Source organism: Mercenaria mercenaria, chromosome 5 (assembly GCF_021730395.1).
Source record: "Mercenaria mercenaria strain notata chromosome 5, MADL_Memer_1, whole genome shotgun sequence".
NCBI classification, from domain to species: domain Eukaryota; kingdom Metazoa; phylum Mollusca; class Bivalvia; order Venerida; family Veneridae; genus Mercenaria; species Mercenaria mercenaria.
In genome coordinates, this window is record NC_069365.1 from 64,061,606 (window position 1) to 64,086,170 (window position 24,565).

The window sequence follows — 24,565 nt, forward strand, 5'->3', positions numbered from 1 at the left end:
GTCACTGGAATTATATTTCTATATTGTCAGCCGTTCATCACTATTACCAGTAGTATTATAATGGGCATCTCTAAGCATTGACACAGCACACTCATATAAAACAAGAAGTGTATTCCTTTTGTCAGGAGATATATGTAGTGGAGTTACAAACTAAAACAGGTTTCTCAGTTTACGTTGTAGGGCTTCTTTGAAAGATGATATTCTAGAATTAAATGAATGACAAAGAATTGTTGAAGAAATTTCTTCAGTACGTATGCGGTATCTGTTTCAACTGTCTGAAAGCTGCAGTATTTGTGATTTCATTGCAGCATATCCATGTTCATGTAAAAGAAAGATCATGGCAAGATCTTATTTGAGTTGTCCGACTTGGTTTTGCGAACTCTGTATCTAAAAGAATTTAAACATTTTTATGATATTTGCCCTCCGTTGACATCAAAGAGTCATAATCGCATTGTGTTGTCATGTTTAGCATCCTTTAAAGTACTATCACTGACTAGTTATGTTAAAGTTTTTTTTATTTTTTTTCTTGTTTTTTTTTTTTTTTTTGTTTTGTTTTGTTTTGTTTTGTCTTGACAAAACATCCACATTTCTTAATTTAATAGGAGTATATCATAAGTTTGATGAGGATGCAACTTAATCTGATGTTTGTTCTATATTAAACTTAACTTTGACTGAATAGCATATATTAGGTCTTTGTGGACAAAATTAGAATAACACTTTCTATGGCAACGTATTTTGTCATTTTCATCTATTTTTTCAGTTCTACCAATGGCTTCATATTTAGAAAAAATCTCTAAACAAATCTTGATTCAGCACACTCTTTTAGAGATGTTATGCCTTGAGGTTGTTTAGTCTAAAGTTTTGTCAGATTTTGCCTCCTGACAAACGATGCACTTTTCCGTGCTATCTTGAAATGGTCTCTTGAGATGCAAAGTCTTGTCCATTCTTACTTTGGAATATTTAAACACCTATTAAACAAAATAATATTCATTACTTATCATTCACAAGCAATTATAGTATACAAAAATCTAGCATTAACAGATTCTTATAATTGAACTTATCGCAGATACTGAAACTTAAAATAAATACAATTTCACCAAATCTTAAAATAAAACGAAATATATAAAGCGAAGCATCTCTAAAAATGTTTAGAAATGAAATATACATGTAGATTTGGCCTACCTGTAAAAAAAACTTCGAAAAGTCCTGATTCCATGAAGTATTCTCGACATCTCTAAAACCTTAATGATCATGAAAGAGTGTGTTCTTGTCAGAGTTAATGTACATTAAGTAACAGGTAAAACACACCAAAGAGTTTAGATAAGGACTTTAAAAAACATGATTTGACTCAGATTGTTATTGTGATAGAGACCTGGGCCGTATTCATAAAGCATCTTAAGTATAAGTATAAGAAATTGATTATTTACTTAAGTATTACTTAGGTAAGAAATTTATTTTACTTAAGTACATTTGTTATTCATAAAACAACTTAATAAGTAATTCTTGGCTTTTATTGTGGACGAAAAAATTAAAAAAAAACACACACATTAGTTTCAGACAGATACAACATGCACAATTATGTTTAAAGTGCTTTTATCTGAAAAACAACACTTTAATCGTACTCACGATGCCATTTTGTTTTCTGACTTAAGTCATTTCTTACGTATCTTAAGTTAAAGCTGTTTTATGAATAGGACTTAAGTACAAACTTCAACTTAAGTCAAAATCAATACTTATGATGCTTTATGAAAACGGCCCCTGGATTGTTTATACTAATTAAGTTCACATTAGCCTTAATCTTAATCCCTGTCACACCTAATTTTCATCAATTATTATGATGCTAAGGTATTTAAAAGTTGATTATTAAATAAAATGATCTTACCAGGATAAAATACATTCTACATGGTATTCTGTTCATTACAAACAATGTCATATTAATTAAGTTTTAACTTCCCAATTGTTTATTTTTTCTTAAATGATTATTTTAAAACTGCAAAACCATTTCATCAAAATGTCGTATTCTTTTTTGACATAAAATTCCAGCGGACGTTTTCAATCTAATACTTAGTCTCATTTTTCTATTCTATAAATGATGTTGGATATTTGTTTTAAAAATTGTCTTCAAATTCCCCTTTTTGAACCCCTTAAAGTTCACATTTTTAACTTGTGATATATTTTATTGATAAATATTTACTCAGTTATACTAATAACATGAAATATTTTGTTGAAACCTATTTAAAGATAAAGATTTGTATTATAAAGTAATATCGATGGAAAAGTTTTTGTTAGAAACAGTGGTCATTTTTGCCCCCATTTTTAACCCTTTCAGAGGCATTTGCCAGATGGCCAACATATATTTTTGGATTCAGCATACCCAAAATATGTTAAAAAAGTATGTTGGACCAAATACTAACAAAATGCTTGTAACTTCTTAAATAAGCTGATATCTGCAAAATCGGACTAGACTAATACTACCGACAAACATTTTTACGACAAATTTAAATAATACAAACAATTTCATTTTTTTAAGATTTTCACTAAAGATCTTCTCTCACCCATCATATAATAACATTCAAAAGCTAACATATTATAAAAAGCACATGTAAATAGCTTCAGAAACATATGTAAATTATATCAGAATAACAATTTCATCAGAATAAAATCAACTAGTTAGCTCAGTAAATTGTTCTGGTAATATATAATCCTTCGTTTATCATTTAAGTGTTGATAAATCATCTTGCATTATAAATTGAATTCCATTAATTTGCGGTTTTGTATGTGAATGTTTGTTATTGAGAAAGATCTGTCTTGAAATATCTTTCATAGTGAGAAAGCAATCAGTAATAATGCCTTACATCACTGTATCTAATACTGCCCGATTAGCTGTGGCGTTTCATTCTATATATATACAGTGATTAAGGTTATTTATAAAGTATGCATTTTCATGTCATTTGCCAAAATACTAAACACTTTTTAAAAGTGCAACTTTTGAATTAAGTCTATTCATAAAATTGCAAACGTGTGTATACCATGCTAAACTTTTACCTAATATTTAGCTTGATATATTTTCAATCGCCGTTCCATTGATTTCTTCAAAAACGTCAACTGACGCCGATATTTACGTCATTACCTGTATATATCGCGGCGGACACTTCCCTAAGCTCAACTAATGACTTACACAAAAGCTAGCTAGTGTAGTTCGAAACAGAGGGAAGCAACCGGAGCAGCTCCGACGACTGTGAAAGATTTGTAACTGTCATAGAATATTTTCATTTTCTGAAATCTGTAAGCAGTTTTAACAGATTGTAAGATGCCTAATCTTTCTAAAATGTATAAACGATCGATGGGAAAATACGCATCTTAATCACAATGTGAGATGTAGAACTTTATGACCGTTCGCACTTAACAAATGATATAACTTAAACGCTATAAATTTATAATGGATTTTTACGGTTAGCTGTTGTGATAAGGCTGAAAGGAGCTATTGTTGAGCGGCACTTGCGAGATTAGTGCAAGCTGAGTTATTTATCGTTATTGAGTCGAATGTATTAAAACATATAAGAGAGGTTGTTTCGGAAAATAATTTTTGGACTATATGTTGTAGATTGTGAGTATGACTTTCTATTGAAATATTTTGTTTCCCAGTTGAAATATCTACATGTTTGTTACAGTATTTGATAAGAATGTGAACTTGTAACGATGTGTCTCAGTATCGTTCACCGATAATTTAGACTATTTTAAATGAAAAGAATTTTTTATGAACATTTAACAAAAACTTCCAAAGAACGAATAAGTACATGATCAAATGCCATTGTCTGTAATAACCTTTCCATTTTCAACGAATATATTAAATATACTAAATAACTGTTCAGTAGACAATTTATACACATACCGATTTATTATGTTTTTCATTGAAATGTTTGAGGGCATTGTCTGGTGGACTAAAATCAAATACTTGGTTAAAGGCCTAGATCCACCACTATATAAATAACTATATAAATATTTCCACTAACCCAAGTCCAACTAACAACCGACTTTATCTGTTGTTTATCAGCGATAACTGGGAGGGCAACACAGCAGAGGGTCTTCATGTGTGTATGTAGGATAGCAATAACATTGAAAGCGGTCTTGCCTTTTTATTTATATTCAAAACTTGCAAAATATAGTAAATTATTTTAATCAATTTTATTGGAGTATAACATAATGGGATATTATATTATTGCGACTTTATGTTTCATTTATAATTAATCTCAGTTTCAATAATAAGTTACATAAAGTGTACCTCATATTAAGATGCACATGTTTTTTTTTTTTGTTTTTTTTTTTTTTTTTTTGAGATTCTAACACGTTACCGAGGATTTTAAAGTAAACCCTTGACAACATTCATTAAATATTTGCCTGTTTTCCGTTGGTTTCTTTTCCAGCGTGCCGCTATGCCGTTTGACGCTATGAAATAATTGTAACGTCAGAAAAATGAAGTGCTGTGTAATATTTACATTCGCCCTGTTATTTTCCATTGAAAATTCGTATGAACAGCAAAAGGAAACGCGCGAAAGTTATATCATCGCTGCTTAGTGATAACGGACCGCAGTTTTGACGACGTCCGCGTATAGTCAGACAGAACGTTCCTTCGATGATGTCGCAGTTGTTCCGTCTGGTGAACAGAATGGCTGGGAAGCTGATTTTAATTTTAAATGCAACAAAATGTGTGCAATTTATAATATTATCTTTTTTACAAATTGAAAGGAAATATAATGCAAATATAAGAAATGAAACTATTTTGCGCAATTCATGTTTAATTTGCCGATCCTATTCTGTCGTTCATTTCGCATGAACACCGAAAAAAATATTTTATTTCTTAAATAACATACAGTTTTCAGCCTTCTTTGTTTAATAGGAAAATGAATCGGGTCGTGTTAGAATATATAATAAAATACACTGTTTCCTCTTCTTACTACTGATTTGGCTGACTTTCCGATAAACAATGACCCATGTTTATTGAAACCATACCATAAAAGCCATTAGCCCCCAACTGTAATAATGAAGATCGAATTGCCTTGGCCAACTGCCTAAACCTATGCCTTTAAAATATTAAAAACACATGAAATGAAAAACAAATCAATGAAATCTGTTTTATACTTGCCAAAATATACTATCGTCCGCTTTTACTGCTATACCGCTTTCGTGAAAATATTACATCTCAATAGTAAAGATATTTCAATCTTATATTGGAAGAAACTAATATCCTTTATGAAAATTTTATAATTTATTATAATCTACATAAATGATTAAATTGCTGGATTTATTAATCAGAGAATTGGAAACGGTCTTTAAAACTAGGTTGTTTACACTTTGTTTTAAAATATAACAAAGCAGAAGCAATTGTTAGGAGGCCGGAACTGGTATTTTGCATTCCAATCGCTGAGGTAAACTACATTGTTTAAGCATAGTGATAGTCGAATCTACGAAAGACCGGTGGTGACTTCGAACTTCACACTTGAGACTTCACACTTCACACTGCATTTATACAATGTTTATTCTAACACGACCAGCAAATAACCTACATACATATAGAGCAAAATCTATCTCGGGTTATTCTGCAATAACCCACGCGCGTGCAATGACGTCATCCGATCCAGGTGCGTAGCACGGTCGTAAAAAGTAGATACCATTTTTTCTAACACTGTAGATACTAGTATGTCGTGTTAGAATCGAAATAACAAGTTCCCAAGTGTGATTTATCGTAGAATAACCCGAGTTATTCGTTCTTATGCGAAACAATATATCAATCAGGCCTACGGCCTTCGTGATATATTCTTACGCATAAGAACTCAAAACACGGGGTTTTCTACGATAAACCACGATTGGGAACTTATTATTTCTTAAATACACATACAATTCATAGGAAAGTCTGAAGTTAGAAGTTTGAAGTCTGAAATATGATGTCTGAAGTTCAAAGTGTGAAGTTTGAAGTCTGAAGTTTGAAATGTGAAGTATGAATTTGAAGTGCATGTGAAGTGTGAAGTTTGAAGTCGGATTTCTGAAGTTTGAAGTGTTAAGTCTTTCGGGCGTTTTTTTTTTTGTTCTATTTTTAAAACAGCCTAAAATTTCCGAGACTGGACATATTGAAGTATAATGATTATGGCTGAGTTACTTTTGACTCCAGAGGCATAATTTGAATGAATATAGTAGAGTATAATATACTGTAAGAAAGTACTGTCCCTCGGATGGGATCAAGATATAATTTGAATACCTCTAATAATAGAGGACCGCTAGGTAATGCCACATACCATATATCTAATGTCTAGGCCTTTCTATTTTACACATGAAGATTTTTAAACATATTTTCCTTTCGTTTACCATGGCAACCACATTTCTGTATTGAATGGAATTGTTTTAGCAGTTTTCATGTACGTCAGCCATGTATCATTACCGTAAGATTGTTTGAAAAGTTATCCCAATAGTGTTTCTCAGGAAGATTTTGAACAGACGGACGACAGACAACAAGTGATATACTAGTAATCTAAACTCGAGAAGTCGTTTATTTTCCTAGAACTTTTAAAATATATACAATCAATATTACTTAAAACTCAAATAAGAAATTGTGTACACATCTATGCCAGTACACAATAAGCAGATGACGTCAAGTCGTGCGATGTGTAATCTATGAAGTGCGAAGTGTGCAGTCTGAAGAATGAAGTGTGAAGTGAGAAGTGTGAAGTCTGACGTTTGAAGTGTGAAGTTTGAAGTTCAAAGTCTGAAGTTTGAAGTCTGAAGTGAGAAGTCTGAAGTGTGAAGTCAGCACCGGTCTTTCTGTTCTAAGGCATTTTGTATTATCGACTCTTCACTCAAACCCAATGAATCCGGCACGAAGTTAGCAATAGGGCAGTTACAGCAGTATTACAGCAGCATTATTCATGTAAGTTACAGTCACAGTTAATATATGATATATAAATGGAAAGTGTTGTTTTGCACATCCGGAACGTTGCTAATTACAACAGTAACAAGGATTCGAACCCATTCTATGACCAACCAACATTACGGTTTTAAACGGTTTTTTTTTTTCTTGCATGCCAGAAAGGTTTGTCGGTGCTGGAAAAAGTCGTCTTACACCCAGAGATGTTCGGTACTTATTAATGAATCGCTACTACAATAAAATACTGTAAAATCATTTAATTTCGTGGGCATGAAATTTCGTGGTTTTGGTCAAATCGGATATTTCGTGGAGATATGAATTCGTGGATTTCAAATTATGAACATTAAATTAATGGGAATTTTACTTGTTCGTTAGGATTAAATTTCGTGGATTGCCTCAACCACGAAATCCACGAAAATTAGTCCCCCATGAATATTAATATGTCTAAAGGAGAAACATTAATTTTATTGTATTTCACCTTTTATTTGTTATTTATACAAGAAAAAGAATCCATCACTGATAGGTACGGATGGAAATATATATCCAGTGAAAGATTCTTATGATTTTTAATTATCCAGTCATTTATGATAACCTAAGTGCATGAGAGTGGAATACTGCAGGTATTACTGCACATTTAAAAGTCATTTTTTGCTGTCTTAATCAAGTTTCAGAATTGGTTTGATGTAGACTTTGAAAGACAAGCATTTATATGATTATGAAACCGTGCTAGATCATCAAGAGTTTTGTAGAAAATACAGTCACACATATAATCAGAACACTGTAACACGGAGCATTTCAGTTCAGCATGTTTTTAGGTCTGAACTTGAATTATCAAGAACAAAATGTACAACGTATGGAATATATGGAATAAACTTAATATAGTGGCTGGCAAAAGAAGATTGTCAAACATTTCAGGTAACAGACAGTAAAAGAAGATTGTCAAACATTTCAGGTAACAGACAGTAACACTTTATCCTCATAAATAATATTTGTTGGAAGCCAGCAGATCGTTCTTCGTCGTCAGTGCTCTACGCACTAGATAAGTTTTATTTGTTTATCATGGGTCGAGTCTCGAAACTAAGTTAGATTTATGTCTTTGTCTGCAAAACGCAACTCGCGGCATCCGTCTGTTTTTATATAATCTGTTACAAATGCTGTCATCTTGTTTTTTCATGTGACATAGAATTGATGCAAGATTTATTTCACGAATATTGTTTTATATGCACGTTTTGTCCACTTCCGATAGTATTATAGGTGCAGTTTTCAAACCTTGCATGATGACAAAGCACCACTTGAAGATGATTCTTATTGTTCTGAGGATCAATAGGTTAAAGGTCAAAGTTACTGTGACATGGAGACTAAAAATAAGTGGTATTCGGACTCAAAGTAATGATGTAAAACAGCGACAATTTTACACAGTGACTAATTATAAATCCCATTAGAAAAATATCCCTGTTTTTTTTTTAGGTCAGTGGCTGAAGGACAAGGTCACGAGGACCAGATTTAACTTCTGGTAACATTATCGTTTCGTTTTTTCGTTTCAGAAAGTGTAATAGCTACAGCTATACTTGCACCACTTGAGAGAAATTGCCAATAGGTCAAATGTCAAGGTCATAGCAATCTAGAGTGGACTCTAAGCAATAAAGTAAAATAGCTATGGCTTTCAAACGTAGACAGTGACTAAGCGTCACTAAATTGATGGTCAGCGGTTACAGAGATCCGGAAAGTCAAAAAGTATAATGGGTACAGTTTAATGATTAAACACTACATGAGGTAGATCCAAGGTCTAGAGATTAATAACGGTTTCTGGACTCTTAAGTCATAAACGTATACTAGCTATGGCTTTCAAAAATGAGTATCACTTAAGATGATTCCTTTTGATTTTGGGGTCAAGGTCACAAGGACAAAAACAAACTTTTTCTAGTTTTAGTGTATTTGCATCCGAATAAATTCCTTTTTTGTTATTCTTTTTGACACGTTCAGTTTAGTTTCTTAATATTCTTTCTTCTGCCCTTTTACTCTCCCCTCACCCCACCCCTCCCTTCACACAATACCCACGCAACCCCAACAAACTAGAACACACACACACACACACACACACACACACGCACGCACACACGCACACGCACACACACACACCTCATTTTCTTAAGGCTTTTGTTTTTACTTTCAGCTCAGTTTATTTTTTCTTGCACACCGGACTGGCGTTTCCGGTGAATTAACACATGCCCGCAGCCGGCAAAATCCATCTGGCACCCCCGTGCAAGATGACTCTCGTGCTGTTAATGACAACTAGTGATTCATGCATTGAGTATATATTTGTTACGAAAAACTCGGGTACCTTGATAGTTACTCTCCCAATCTGACTAAAGTACATCTCCTATTACGCTACGCATAGGATCTGACAACGAGCTATTGATGGCCTCGTTCTGACAACCCTTCCGCTAGCCAATCAAAAGTTAACTTACAACATTCTGCAAGCTTTAAAAAGCCTTGGTATTTGATATTAACAATTTTCATGTAGAAAAATGTTAGATAGCCGGTTAGCTCAGTCGGTAGCGCACTTGCTCTGTAAGCGAGAGGTCCCGGGTTCGAGCCCTGGATTAACTGCAAATTTTTCTTACTCTTTGACATTCGAACAAGTTGTCTGATTGGTTCAAACAAAAATAGATTTGCGAAAATAAAAATAGCGATCTTGGAAATCCAACATATTCAGAAGACGAATATGAATGGGTCGTTCTCAGATCTTCGTTTAGAAGATCAAGTACTTTAGTCAGATTGGTTACTCTCCGTTCCTTATAGTATATTTCACGATTCAAAATACGTTATTTTACGTTACGCTACAAACATTAAAACTAATTAGCTTATATGTATACGATATGCAAGAAAAAAATATCAGTCCGGAAAGAAATATCCGTCCCTCGGTCACCTGCGCATGGGCGGTAACTCGGCAAGCCCCGTTACTTCACAATGTGCAAGTGTCCTCGGAACGGATATTTCTATCCGATTCGTAAACACATGACAGATATTATTAGTATTCCTTGATATATTCCACCCTCATTTCCAAAGTAATTTCTGCTGTTTTTTAAATGCATATTTTTACCGGCCTCACCCACTCTGCTCGCTTGCTTATATCGCGTTAGGTGGAGCTCTTGTCATTTTCATCGAACTGATTTCATACTATGAGACTAAAATAAAAAACACATATTCACGACAAGACGTTCACTGCTCTGCTTTAAAACACTAAATTGTTTATAAAACGCCATTTGTTTACATTTTGAACTAGCAAAAACAACAATACCCTTTTCGCATATACGGTATTATTTTCTAAATGAAAGATGAAAAACGTTAGCATTGCATATAATAGCTCCATAGGTGTTGTCAGTATGAGGTATTGGAGAGACGTCCAGTAGGAGAACATAATATTTTGTGTCTTTATTTTAGAAGCCACTTTCTCAGTTGCCGGGAGAAGCTGTCACGAAATCTAAACATCAGACGACATCCATTTATACAGTTTCCGACAGGAAGATTTTCATGATTTCCTATGCAATCACCGATGAAAATTTAAGAAGTAAATTTCCGCGAAGAAAACTGAATTGGAACCGTTCACCTAGCTGGGTCAGGTTGTTTGGATTTTCAAACCATAGTTTTATAATTTGAATGTACAAGGAAGTTATATAGAATAAATGAAATGTGGTCTGATATGCGTAACTTTGTTAAACCAATAGAGAATTGTTTATTGAATATAACAGACATGTCTGGCATTTTCTGTAATGTGACATCAGATTCTGTTACATGCTGGCCGCCAACATCTGCTGGCAGTGTTGCAAAGCAACCATGTCCGTCAATATTCGGCGCGCCAGTGGAAACGTACGCATACAAGAGATGTGATCAAAGTGGAAAGTGGGCTGAGTCCGATATATGGAAAGGATTTGGTCACAGTGACTACAGTGAATGCGTTGGACATCTTTCAATGATTGAAGAAGTTTTTGACGTTGATAAGGAAAAACTGAAAGAAATGGAGACAGGAATTTTTGAAGGAAGCAGATCAGCTAACATTGTATTTCTTGTGCTTTTATTGATGTCAGTAGCATTCTTAGTTGTTTCCCTATTGATTATTCATTGCATCATTCCACGAAGACTTAACCAGCGTCCGAACTATAAAATCTGGAGGCACCTTATCATGGCACTCATTTTTCAAACGGTGTTTAAAACCGCGATAGAGATATTTACTTTGATTCGAATTAAACAAGTAACACCTCTCTGTGAATTTTTGATAACAAGTTTAGAATACATGGATACTGCAGTTTATATGTGGTTTATGATACTAACTCACCTGCATCAGCTTACTGCCCAGTCGGGGAGACATTGTAATTCTGGATATATAACCTACATTTTGATTGGTTGGGGCATTCCCGCAATCCCCATAACAGTATGGGCTGTGACATCATCACTAAGTTATAAGGTTCCGTGTTGGCAAGAATATGAATTCAGGCCGAGTATATGGATTCTAGGAACTCCTCGAATATTGATTCTGCTAACTGCGATTTTGTTCCTCAGACAAGCTTTCTTGAGGATGTCAAAGAACTCCGAACTCCTGAACACAAATCGCTGTTATCGACGGTTGTATCTTGAGACGCTTGGATGTGTGTTTATCGCCTTGCTTATCATATCTTTGCTGCTGTCAAAAATATTACTTTTTAGTTTATCACCTCTACCATCAGAAAAGAACGTGCTAGGCATTCTTTGTAACGTCTTAACTTCTACAAAAGGGACATTATTTTCATGGGTTATGCTAAGTTTTAATTCAGACACGCGGGGGCTTCTTGAAAGCAGCGTTCGAAGAATTTCACGCCAAGAACAGGCTGCGCGTTCTGTTCAGGAAATTGAAGTCTAAAGAAAGTGAATGACAAAGAAAGGCATCTTCTAACTAGATCTCTTTTGCAAACAATATCTCATTGTGTGTAGGTTTGGATAACGAGGTTGCTAATCACACAGTTTGAGCACAAATGATGCTCCGTTTCAACGGAGGTGAACGACGCACGCATATAATAATATAAACAATATAAAATTTGAGACAAATTTATAATCGGTAAATCATTCTATTTATCTTTTAATTCTTCTCTTTTTGAAAAGGGATATCGTAATTTGGGCTTCGTGGTCTGAATTATACACAAACAAAGATTCATCCTGGAAAACATGTGCTTGATTAGTGAAAAAAAAATTGCATGAGGTACGTTGAAAGTTCTGCAAACCTGCTGATCTTATGTATTTATCACCTGTTACTTTACCCAAATAATAAAGATTTCAACAGTTATTGAAGTTCTCCTAACCTACAAATGTTCAACTGACTTCAGCTTGATATTTGCTTTAGTTCTAGCGAGTTTTATTTTTATTTCTAGTCCAACTAGTTGTATGCGATTCAGGTCTGCTTATCAGGTTTGTTGGTGCGAATTGTTTACATTCTCCATTTCTCCAGGCTTCATGGCCTCATCAGCGCCTTCCGGCAAATTCGAATTTTTAGCAGTTAGTTTAAATTATTTTTGAAACTCTGTTTCACAACTTTTTGTTTTAAAAAATAATTACACCATTTGATAAAGAATGTTTCAATGTGTATTTATGCATTTTTTTATAACTTTTTTTTCAGTAGTTTATTTAAAATTTTGAAAAAGGGATCTCTGATGCATAATTTATATAAAAACCTGCCGAGCGCCATTTTCTGGCTTTTATATGGCAGTCGGAGGTTTATCATGAACTATTTCTAAGGGAGGCTCAAGAGGGGAAATATTTTTAAATATTTTAAATTTAAGATATTTAAAAAATGTGTTCAGGTTACCATCCCCAGCTTTTATTATATTTGACTGGCTTAACCTAGTAGGTTGTCCCCCTTGAAAATTATCCGATAATCAATATTGGTTTCCCTGCTGATATTACTTTGAGCAATAGATCATATAGGAAATTTATTTTCAATGATTAATTTCAAATATGTGTTTTGGTTTGTGAATATTTTACCAGATATGACAGTATACATCAATTTCTTCTCTTCAATTTGATGTGAAAATATATATTCTAACTTAACATCTTCTTGCTTCCAATTGTGTTTAATAAGTATCACCATCACTTATATTGAACATATAGTGAAAATCACTAAATTTTTCAATTTCTTTTACTTTAGAGGCAAATAAATTATATTTTCCAAAGCATGACAATTTATTATCACATATGTAGGTATTCCTGACTTTATACAATAGTATAATTATAAGTGTAATAGGGTAAAGGCTTCTTGCTTCCATTTAACTTCAAGGTGTATCAAGAAATAAAAAAACTAGTTCTGATGTAGCTTAAACGATGTAACGATTTACGGAACTGCATATACCAACAACTGACGTACGATTCAATATAGTCTTTTGATATAATAACGCTCATAATTGTCTCAAAGTCAAAAAATAGAAGAAAAAATACAGAACAGAATAGAACAGAGCTTTGATTTTTCAACAAACTGTTTATGAGAACAATACGAATGAACATAAATTACAGTTTTTCTGACTGAAAGCTAAAATCTTTGGAATATTAAAACAATCGACGACAGGAGAAAAACTACGTCATAGAGTAGTTTTCTTATGAAATAGTGTAATTTGCAAGTTAGGCGCTCCTTGAAAGCTAGTGAGTGGGGGGAAGAATGTATACATTTATTTAAACAAAAGACACAGCATGGTTTCCACGCTTGCAAAGACGCAATATCATTTCTATTTTAGAAATGAAATCCAAGCTTGAAAACAAAACAACAAAAAATATTTATAACAGCATGATTCCCGTGAGTTTGCACGATAGGATTATCTCTTTAGTACGACCTACATTTTTTTTGTCACGGTTTGTCCGTGGAAAGCATGCAAAATAGCCACCTTTACAGCTGAAGACTTTAGTTTACACGGATAAATTTGATTTCATGATTGCATTGTATAGTATGTACAAACACATATCTGAATGGCATATTATGTATATCATTGATTATACAAGACTAAGTAACTTAGACACTATAGATAAGTAGACAGGGTGAATCAGAGCTAATTTAAAAAAAAAAATGAGTTCGGATCTCAATGATACACATACACCAATGCTGATAAGAAAAATTAGAAACTTGATTCATAATTAATAGATTCATTCTTTCCTTGTTTTCTATTGAAAACCCAGAATCAAGGCCAGTTAATCAAACATGTGTATGGAATGATATTTAGGTAAATATTACACAGTGCCTGCTGACTGTTACAATTTTCTCACTGACACTCCCATTGTGCTTACTTGTATAATAATCATGCATGCTTGCACCTTTAACACGCTTGTTGACAATGATATTACGCTTGTTGACAATTATACCATGCTTGCTGACAATGATACCATGCGTGCTGGAAGTTACAACTTCTTTGCTGCTTAGACCCTGATGTCTATATCATAATTACATTTGGCAAAATGACAGTGCCGTGTAGTGTATTGGAATATTTCAACATGCCGGGACTGTATATAAGCAACATTGCACAGTTACAATGCTCACAGAAAAAAATGATTTTCTTGCAGCAAATGTGCACTGAACAGGCTGATATTCTTGCAACGAATGAGCGCTGAACGTATAAAAATTCTCGCTAATAAACGGTGTAATTGAAACAAAGAGACATAACTGATAGCAAATGGTTTAGCCAAGAACTAATTAAAATCCGTTATAGGCCGGATATTCCCGTTACCTTTCGTGAAAACTACGAACTTGCGCCCCCTGGTATCAAAATGTGACGTACAATGTTGCACTTTACATTATGCTTACTTTCAACTTGCTTAGTGGCTGATTGCATCTTTCATATTGTGTGGTCACATCGTGTATTTTTTTCTGTGAGCATTGTAACTGTGCAATGTTACTTATATACAGTCCCGGCATGTTGAAATATTCCAATACGTTACACGGCACTGTCATTTTGTCAAATGAAATTATAATATAGACATCAGGGTCTAAGCAGCAAAGAAGTTGTAACTTCCAGCACGCATGGTATCATTGTCAGCAAGCATGGTATAATTGTCAACAAGCGTAATATCATTGTCAACAAGCGTGTTAAAGGTGCCAGCATGCATGATTACTATACCAGTAAGCACAATGGGAGTGTCAGTGAGTAAATTGTAACAGTCAGCAGGCATTGTGTAATATTTACCTAAATATCATTCCATACATGTGTGCGTGTTTTTCTAACATGTGTGTTTTCTTAGATTGTTATATTGCTCGTTTTTTTTTTTGGTGGGGGGGGGGGGGGGGGGTTTTTTGTTGTTTTTCGTTTTTTTTTCTCCATTGCCTGTCAAATACAGTATTGTTTAGTTTATTACTTTATTTTATCATGTTTTAAAGAGTAAACTTCTAGGCATGAAAGATAATCAAAAGTACCGTTATATGGACAAGAACATTCTAACAAAATCGGAATACATGTATCTTCACATAAGTTTCGTTTTTCTCGAGGAAAAACTATTATACATGTTTTTGTGGGAAAGCTCGTTTATGAAATAATTCTCGGATTTCAATGTTTAGCGACATTCAAAGTTTCAAAAGAAAAGAAAAGAAAAGAAAAGAAATTATTTAATGTTTTCATTTTCTGTTACATGACAACACAAATTTCGCAATCTCCTAAGCTAACATAATGGTTTTTTTACAGAAATGATTTATATCTTTACAAGAATAATATTTCTATATGAATCTATAAGCAACATGATTTATAATTACTGGCTACATGTTTTGTAGCTTTCTATGAAGTAACATGCGACCTTAATTTCCATGTATAACTCAAAGCAAAATTTTAGATCAATGCAAAATGCATGACAAAGAATTATTGACTAGGGTCATGAAAGACACGACTTTAGCTCTAATGTAAGGGAGACAATCCAATATAAAGGGAATTGCTTTAACACAGTCAATTATTAAGGGAAATAATTCTTGAAAATTCTCGTTAAAGACACTGATTCTGGTATGCAAGGTATGTGGCCTATGGTCTGCATATTGGCGGTAAGAGCCAATATACAAGACTGGACGATTGATAGACTTGCTACTGTTTATCATAATAAGCTACTGTATAGCTACTGTGCAGTAATTAAATTGCAGATGATATTTCTCACCTTTATAGCAAATCAGTTCTCACCTTTATAACGATTTAGAAAGCTTGATTGAATTTGGGCTAAATAAACAAAGTGATAAGATACAACAGTGTTTCTATCATATTTTTAATAAATCAAGTTTTCTAACAATTACATCTCATCATTGCTGTTTTTTTATCAAAAATATAAAAAATGCATTCAGGCACATAGCTTTTAGAAATAATAAATTATGTGTATTTTGAACAATGATATATCTTTATTGCTGGATTTATTATACATAAAAGAAACATTATTTAGACAACACAAGGGGAGTTATGCATTTTAGTATATAAAATCCTTCTGTCCATATTCCTTTTTTATCTATTAAAAATGCAACTGAACGCTTCTTTAAATAATTTCTAATAAAATCCAGCAATTATCTTTTTTCTGGTTTTATTTTGTTACTTTTGATAAAAAGATCATAATCATTGAATAAACAAACTTGTAATTTCTGTTTAAATAAATATTAAGTTTTAAATAATTATTTTATTGTTGAGGAGTGAGAATTGCAATGCTATAAGAGTTACAATTTAATTGGCCAGGAAATTATTCAACATGACTGAGCAATCAAAATTAATATATTATCAATTAAAATGATTTTGTGTACATTCTGAAAAAAAAAAAAAAAAAAAAAAAAAAAACAGCACTTCAATCAATAAAATGCAAAACACAGGAAATAACCAATTTATCTGTAGGCAATAAAATTTATGATTCTCTGACAATAATTAGGCTACATGTCAAGTCTACCGGGGTTTTATGGACCCTTATCAGAGTGGACCAGACAGGATCTTGTATATTGGGGATTAAAAAGTCTGGTATTTGGGGGGGGGGGGGGGGGGGGTCACTTATATAGGAGATTTTCTTTGCCTTTAAAAGCTGACCATGTGTTTTTAATCATGCAATAAATCAGTTAGACAATACATATGCGTGTGTTACTGGCGAGTATCATCATGCTTGGGAGAATCTCGGAGAACGTAATTTGATAGCAAACTCGCCTCTTCGAGGCTCGTTTGCTACCCAAATTACGTTCCCTGAGATTCCCCCGCGCATTATGATACCAGCCGGTAACACACTTTTATGTATTGTCAAACTTATACATTTCTCATATTTTGTTAACTTCTCATAATTCACAAATATAACAACTAATAATAACAACAATTGTCCGTTTGTAAAACCAAGGGATTTTAAAGCATATAACTTCTAATGGAAACCCATTACGTCCCAGTTAAAGATCTAAAACCTAATTCCCTCATCTTTAATTTTAATTCACAACCCTCGACACCTACAAATCTTCCTTAAAGACAATGTAGATGGATTAGATTTTTAGCTCGACTATTCATGATCAACAATTAGGTAAAATTTGTCGTCTTATCGGTAAAATTATCCCCCTTGAAATCAGCTGGCAGTGCGATATCGATTTTTATCTGGTTGATATTTTCCAATAGAAACAAAGAAGGAAAAAATGTTTGAACAAATATTGTTTTAATTAGAATGAACACACAATATTTATTATCCTATTGGAGTGTTCGTCATTCTTTTCTCTTTACAAAGATATAAAGATTATTTATCTAAAATGAAGAATTAATGCTTCCCTTGGCGATTAAAAAACATCACTACCAGTCTCTGTTTACGGCATATAGTTACTGAATAAAATAAGCAAAAATCTGTGATACGTATCTTATTCTTTTCCATGTAGCCACTTTATTCATATATTGAGAATATTTATTATCCTATTGAAGTATTCTACAGACAATAAACTTTTTATATATGTTTTTATTTTGAAATTATTTTAATGTCTTCTTGCTTCCCTAGACGTTTAAAAGTTTGTGATATTTGTATTATTTCTTTATTTGCCGTGTCCGTGGTATTTCCGGACGCGTGCGGAAACGCACGAACCCGCCCGAAGTTTAGCTGCCGATGATACAGAAAATATTATTGTTACAACATAGTATTAAGTGATAATAATAGTGCGGGAATAATTTCAGTTATATTAAGGCGAACCATAGTTTTTGGGAATTACAAGCTTACCGCAAAAGAAATGTTACAGGGAAACATGCTGACGTGTCATGTTAATAAATAAAAAATATAAGACATGATGCACGTTGCAACTATATATATTTCTTTCTAAACCACCGTCTCGTATTTTAAAGATTCGTTTAATTATACTTATACCCCTTAGTTTAAGTTTTAACCATAAATATGTTAAAAAGAATTTATATAATGCAACATTTGAGTAAATTGTTTTCGGAGCCTCTGAAACAGCCATATTAAAGCGCTTTTCGATAGTTGTTTATTACCAGTTAACATCTTTTTGCAAGTTTATTGCTTATCAACACCTTTTTATTAGGGGATTAGGGACGATCAGGTCTTTTTATTACACAGATAATAATCTTCTCGGTGACTGCGTAAGAGCATTTTGAAAAATTTAACATGTTTAATGAACGAGACTTAAATACACAATGAATATTTTGTTTCATTTTCAAGTACAAATGTACTTAGATACATAAGATAATGGGACAGTGATTGAGTATTTACTTGTATTTGATTAACAGTATTTTTTCCTGAATACAGGTTAATTGTTCGATATTAAAGTAAAGATATATAGAACACGTGTTAAAAGTTCGCCTAAGAGTGAAAATATTATAGCATAGAAGTTTTGCGACAACATTGTGAAAAATTGTCGTTTATTAATTTATTAGTTTATTCAAAGAATTATAAAAGACAATTTTATTTTTTTATAGCTCTTTGGTTTATTGTCTCTCCTGAAAATTATTATGTACTTTCTCTGCTCCATATTATATAATGCTTTCACTTGCTGTAGGCATTGTATTTATGCAAAAAATCGAAATTGAATTGAACTGAATGTACGCACAGCTAATCTCAAGAAGGTATAGCACGCGCTAAAAGATATGAAAAATCTGTAATCCCCTGTTCATATATTAAAAATATTCGTGATAGTTATTATGAATAACCTTTACACTACATTAGTGTCACTTTATCCTAAATCTTTTCTACAAAACTTTTTTTTATGGTATGCTTGTTTTATTCTTAGGTTTTCCACTTTTTATTTTAAAAATCTGACATTTATTAAATCAGTCAGTCAGTCCCTTTTGAGAAACCTTGAGAAGTCATAATTCGCACATACTTTATTACACAATGACTGGCTCGGGGGCAAATAGGTCATACTTCCAATCAAGAGGCTCTGGTGTCATAAAAAGATACCTTTTACATTGTCAAGTATGTTTGCTAGTTTGTTTTTCTGTTCATTTTTCATCAGTGTGTGACAATATGTTTTTCAAATGTTCATTACATAGCAAAATTAATTTTAACAAGTTAAATATGATTAATAATAATAATAAAAAACGCATTTCACATCCATTTATATTAACTGAAAATGAAATTGTCAAGTTTGTAAGCACTTTTAAAATTATTTTTTTTCCTGCTTTCTATTTTTTAAGATAATAGTAGTTTCATGTACATGTATGTTATGCTCGCCTAATATACATGATTTTGTGTATTTATATTTGTTTTTATGTCTCAGTTTCTTTAATGTAAAATATAAAGAAGATAATATAGTGTTGATCATATTTTCATATACTATGCCAAAGAAGTATAAAACACTTTTTATAGCTCTTTGACTATGCAAAATAAAAGAATAAATAACGTAGTGTCTTCTTTTTTCCGTTCCGTATTTTACATTATTGAAAAACAGAATTAAACCAAGTTGATGACTATATTTGCTGTTGTTGTTTTACTAGTACTTAAAATTGGTGTAAAATAAATCACCCTTCCCACTACGTTTTTACAGGAGATCTCTTATCTATAATCCTTGTTTTTTTATGATCGGCACCTCCCGTGATACGATAAGCGGAGATAGCCGAACCATAACGATCTAAAAAATATCCCATAGTGATCGATATTTAGCTAGACGGTCGAAGGGAGACAACAAGGTATAGCGTTGATCTCAATAAACAAGGAAAGATAACAGAATCGATTTTTGCCCAATTCTTCGGCGAAGAATAAGTAGAGCTATCCTACTCACCACGGCGTCGGCGTCGGTGTCGACGTCGGCGTCACACCTTGGTTAAGTTTTTCGTACCAGTTCATATTTTGACAAAGTCTTTTGAGATAAAGCTTTGAAACTTTCAACACTTGTTTACCATCACCATGACCAGTTATAGGCAAGAGCACATAACTCCATCAAGGATTTTGGCTGAATTATGGCCCCTTTTGACTTAGAAATCATGGTTAAGTTTTTCGTACCAGTTCATTTTTTGACAAAGTCTTTTGAGATAAAGCTTTGAAACTTTCAACACTTGTTTATAGGCAAGAGAACATAACTCCTTCGAGGATTTTGGCTGAATTATGGCCCCTTTCGACTTAAAAATCTCGGTTAAGTTTTTCGTACCAGTTCATATTTTGACAAAGTCTTTTGAGATAAAGCTTTGAAACTTTCAACACTTGTTTACCATCACCATGTCCAGTTATAGGCAAGAGAACACAACTCCATCAAGGATTTTAGCTGAATTATGGCCCCTTTTGACTTAGAAATCTTGGTTAAGGTTTTCGTACCAGTTAATATTTTGTGTAAAGTGTTTGACATATGGCTTTGAAACTTTTATCACTTGTTCAGTATAACAGTCTTTATCTGTAGGAAAGAGTGCATAACTCTGTCATCTATTTTGGCTGAATTATGGCCCTTTTTGGACTTGTAAATTTGTTCTGTTTTCATACAAGTCCACGTTTTGTCAAAACTATTTGACATATTGCTTTTAAACTTTGAACACTTGTTATCATCATGATTTCAATCTGTAGGCAAGAGTACTAACACTGTCAACTATTTTGGCTGAATTATGGCCCTTTTTGGACTTTGAAATTGGTTCACACATTGCCATTTAGTGCAAGACTTATCGAAATCCACAAATACAGGAACATTGTCTAATCTTTTCTTTTTCTTTTGTTTAAATATCTGTGGTAATATTTTGACCCCATTCTTCAATCAATTCTTCGAATAGTCGAGCGCGCTGTCATCCGACAGCTCTTATTTAATCATACACCACAAGATTAGGTTTATTAAATTTTAAGGACCAATATGATATGCATAAAGAAAGCGCGCCAAGATTATGTACCGTACTACAACGTGGTAAGCACATACCCTGAGGTAGAAGCAACTGCTTTAAGACTTTATCTCATTATTTCAAATCTATTTGCATGCTAAACAATCTTGACGTCACCTTAATAATCTGTATCCATGTACGTTTTCAAAAATGTAGTTCATAATCTCTGAAAAGGTTCAGACTAGTTTTTATAGGTATTAAATAAGCATATTAATGACATAGATATATCCTTAAAATTTACTGAATATAATTCAATAAAAGTGACTTTCGCAAAATATTATTGCATAATACCGCCTCCCCTCTATTTTTACTTTATTCCATAAAGTGTCTATAGTAATACCGATGAAAACCATCTATAACTTAGCATGCACTGCCGTGAAAAATTAATGTAATCGGTAAGCAAAAATTACTGTTACTTTGCTACTGGTAGATCTAGCGTTATAATAATGATCAAAATGCTGTCTATAGGAAAAATTTTGAGATAACGTTGGCATCCTTCTTTTGGCCAACAAAGAAATGGAGTTGACCCAACGTTGGACCAACCATGAAAGACGAAAAAATGCTGTTGGCCCAGTGGAGGGCCAACGATAAGTATTTACATTCGCTCAATTCTTTTCCATTGAAACTTTTGACGTTCATTTCGTATGAACAGCAAACTGAAAGGCGCGAAAGTTACGTCAACGCTGCTTAGTGATAACAGGTCGCTGTTTTGATGACGTCCGCGTATAGTCAGGGAGAATATTCTTTGGATGACGTCGCAGTTGTTCCGTCTGGTGAACAGGATGGCCGGGAAGCTGATTTTAGTATTAAATGCAACAAAATGTGTGCAATTCATAATATAATCTTGTTTACAAATGAAAAGGAAGTTTAATGTAAATATAAGAATGAAATGTACTTTTTCGGTGTTCATGCGAAATGAACGATAGAATAGGATCAGCAAATTAAACATGAATCGCTAACGCTATTCATAGATTTGCCGATCTTTTTCTGTCGTTCATTTCTCATGAACACCGAAAAAATACATTTCATTTCTTAAGTGTAGGATACCGATCGTTGCCCAAAACAGTGTACCAACCGTTGGGCCAACGTTGGAATTCTTTGTTGGCCCAACGAATAGTCGAGACTGCAGTTGGCCCAACTTTGGGCCAACACCTGTCTGCTATCTGGGTATGACTGTTTATGCAATTCATGAATCCAGTACATGGCTGGAAGTTTAATATGTTAATCATCTATACGAACTTTCAAATTAGAAACTTTAGTGATGTGATCAGTGAACAAATTTTGTTCAGCAGAAGGACTCCGTGTAAAAGCTTTAGTGCTATTTGTTCGTTTTGAAAAACATTAATATAATGTAGCCGTCAAATGATGATAATATTGTTGGTCGCTTTGTTTGCTGGAACTAAGACATGTATACTTAGAATGAAATTCTTGGATTTCCTTTTTCAGACGTCTTAAAGTAAACTTTGGTTTTGGTGGAAGTAGGTGTTCATTTGTTTGAAGAAATTCTATACGAGAATCGAGAATTGTTGTTTCCGGTATCCCGACCTACCCTATTTTTGGCCCGACCCTAAATGTTTTTATGGCCTTAGAGAGTTTTTTTTTTACAAAAAGTGCACTTTTTATGCTTTAAACATGGTCAGTGATGTTATGAATCAAGTTACTGATGCTTTTAATGCATAACCCCCTTATTTGTATTCATTTTTTGACACAAAAAATAATTTCAGAAAAGTCTCAATAAAAAAATAAATATTTTTTTTTTAATTTTTTCCGACCTACCTACCCTAACTGTTTCGAGCATGTTACCGGAAACAAAGGATTTTTTAGGCCTAATGTATAACCTTTCTCTGACATGCGACCAGAACTTTCATATAGTATATGCTATATATTCATTTTAATACAAGCTTGATATACAGTATAACTTTGATTTGAGATGCGTTCTCTGTTTCTGTAGTAAATATTCCTTTTCAATAAATACAGTAATATACCTTAGTCTAGGTACATATTTATCTTTCTCTTCTATTAGAAGATTTCTCTTTTAAAAGACATACTTTTTAACTGAAGACAAAAAAAGGAATATATATTTTGGTACACACTAAAATAAATCAGCACATTAGGACTTAATCGAGTACCTTTCAATCATAAACTCCACCCGATAAATTCACCACCGTACATCCATATTCGGGAACAATCGGTTTTGCACGGAGAATGGCGGAAAAGTACGGAAACCCCAGTTTATATTTTAGAAATATATTTCGCGGTTATTCTTTAATCATAGTACGAAATAATGCCGTTAATGTGGTGAAATATAATTAATAGAAATATATAAACATATTAAGCCTTATTATTCTATAACTATTTTATCTATCCAATCGCGAACGTTCATTCGCAACACGTGACCGTACAATATATTACGGTATTTGGATGCACGTGAGTACAAAAATCCTGTATTTTCTGTATTTGGACGCACGCGCATACAAAAAATCCTGTATTTTCTGTATTTGGACGGTTCAACAGTCCCATGTTAAACATACGATAAAGCCCGAAACGCGTGAAAATGTTCCGAATGTAAATCGGATGAAGTAGGTGAGTTTGATTATGCGTCTTGAAATCTTGATTTAATTTGAGTTTTTTTTTTTTGTGTTTACAAAACACAAAAACGATTCAAGGGATAACAATGCTATCTGATTTAGATATTAAAACGTTTGTTAATAATCAAAAACTTAAAAGTACAGTAAAAAGTATCATCAGATGTTGGAATATTTGAAAAATCGCTAAAAGAAGCCGTTCCGGACGAAACCTAGAAATTGGTATCAGCCCTAACTGTCTGAATAGCTACCTCAGCAGTTTTGATTTAACGGTTAAGAAACAAAATGGAGACGATTATGAATGGCAGCGAACGGGCGGTCAGCATCCAAAACATGTCTGCTCTATAATTTAGTTTTCGTCATATCTTCACCAAACTTGCTGACAATGTTTGTGGGCATTACATCTCGGCCAGTTTCGATAACCAGCCAAATTGTACCAGGCACTCTTTGATTATAGTCCTTGAATTACGAGTCGAACAGTTTTCATCCGATCTTCACCAAACTTGCTGACAATGTTTGTGGGCATAATATCTCAGCCAAGTATTATTACCACCCAAATCGCCAAATGGCTGTTGTTGGGAGGTTGCACCATATACTTTTTTAAATGATGATACGCAGAAAAAAAACAACATTCAATGAATTACGTATATTACGTATGAAGTGAAATAAATATAGAATAAAAAGGTTATTTAAGGTCTAACATTGTTCTGTATAATATATATTTGCACTCATACCAAGCTGGGAAAAACTAGAAAATGCAGGAATACAATATTCAGTGAAACATTTTT

General features: G+C 33.2%; 1 protein-coding gene across 2 annotated transcripts in view; it reads left to right on the top strand.

Annotated features, from left to right (window-relative positions):
• LOC123557418 (PDF receptor-like) overlaps positions 1-14,182 on the top strand; it is a 38,684-nt gene extending 24,502 nt beyond the window's left edge. Inside the window, exons 1-2 of one of the 2 annotated variants that reach the window (XM_053543762.1) lie at positions 3,494-3,607; positions 10,361-14,182. In XM_053543762.1, coding sequence (XP_053399737.1) covers positions 10,608-11,813 — 1,206 coding nt within the window. In that variant the 5' untranslated portion in view covers positions 3,494-3,607; positions 10,361-10,607 and the 3' untranslated portion in view covers positions 11,814-14,182. Of the gene's footprint in view, positions 1-3,493; positions 3,608-10,360 lie in introns of those variants that run through there. The other variant, XM_045348865.2, reaches the window with a different exon arrangement.
• The last annotated feature ends 10,383 nt before the right edge of the window (positions 14,183-24,565 follow it).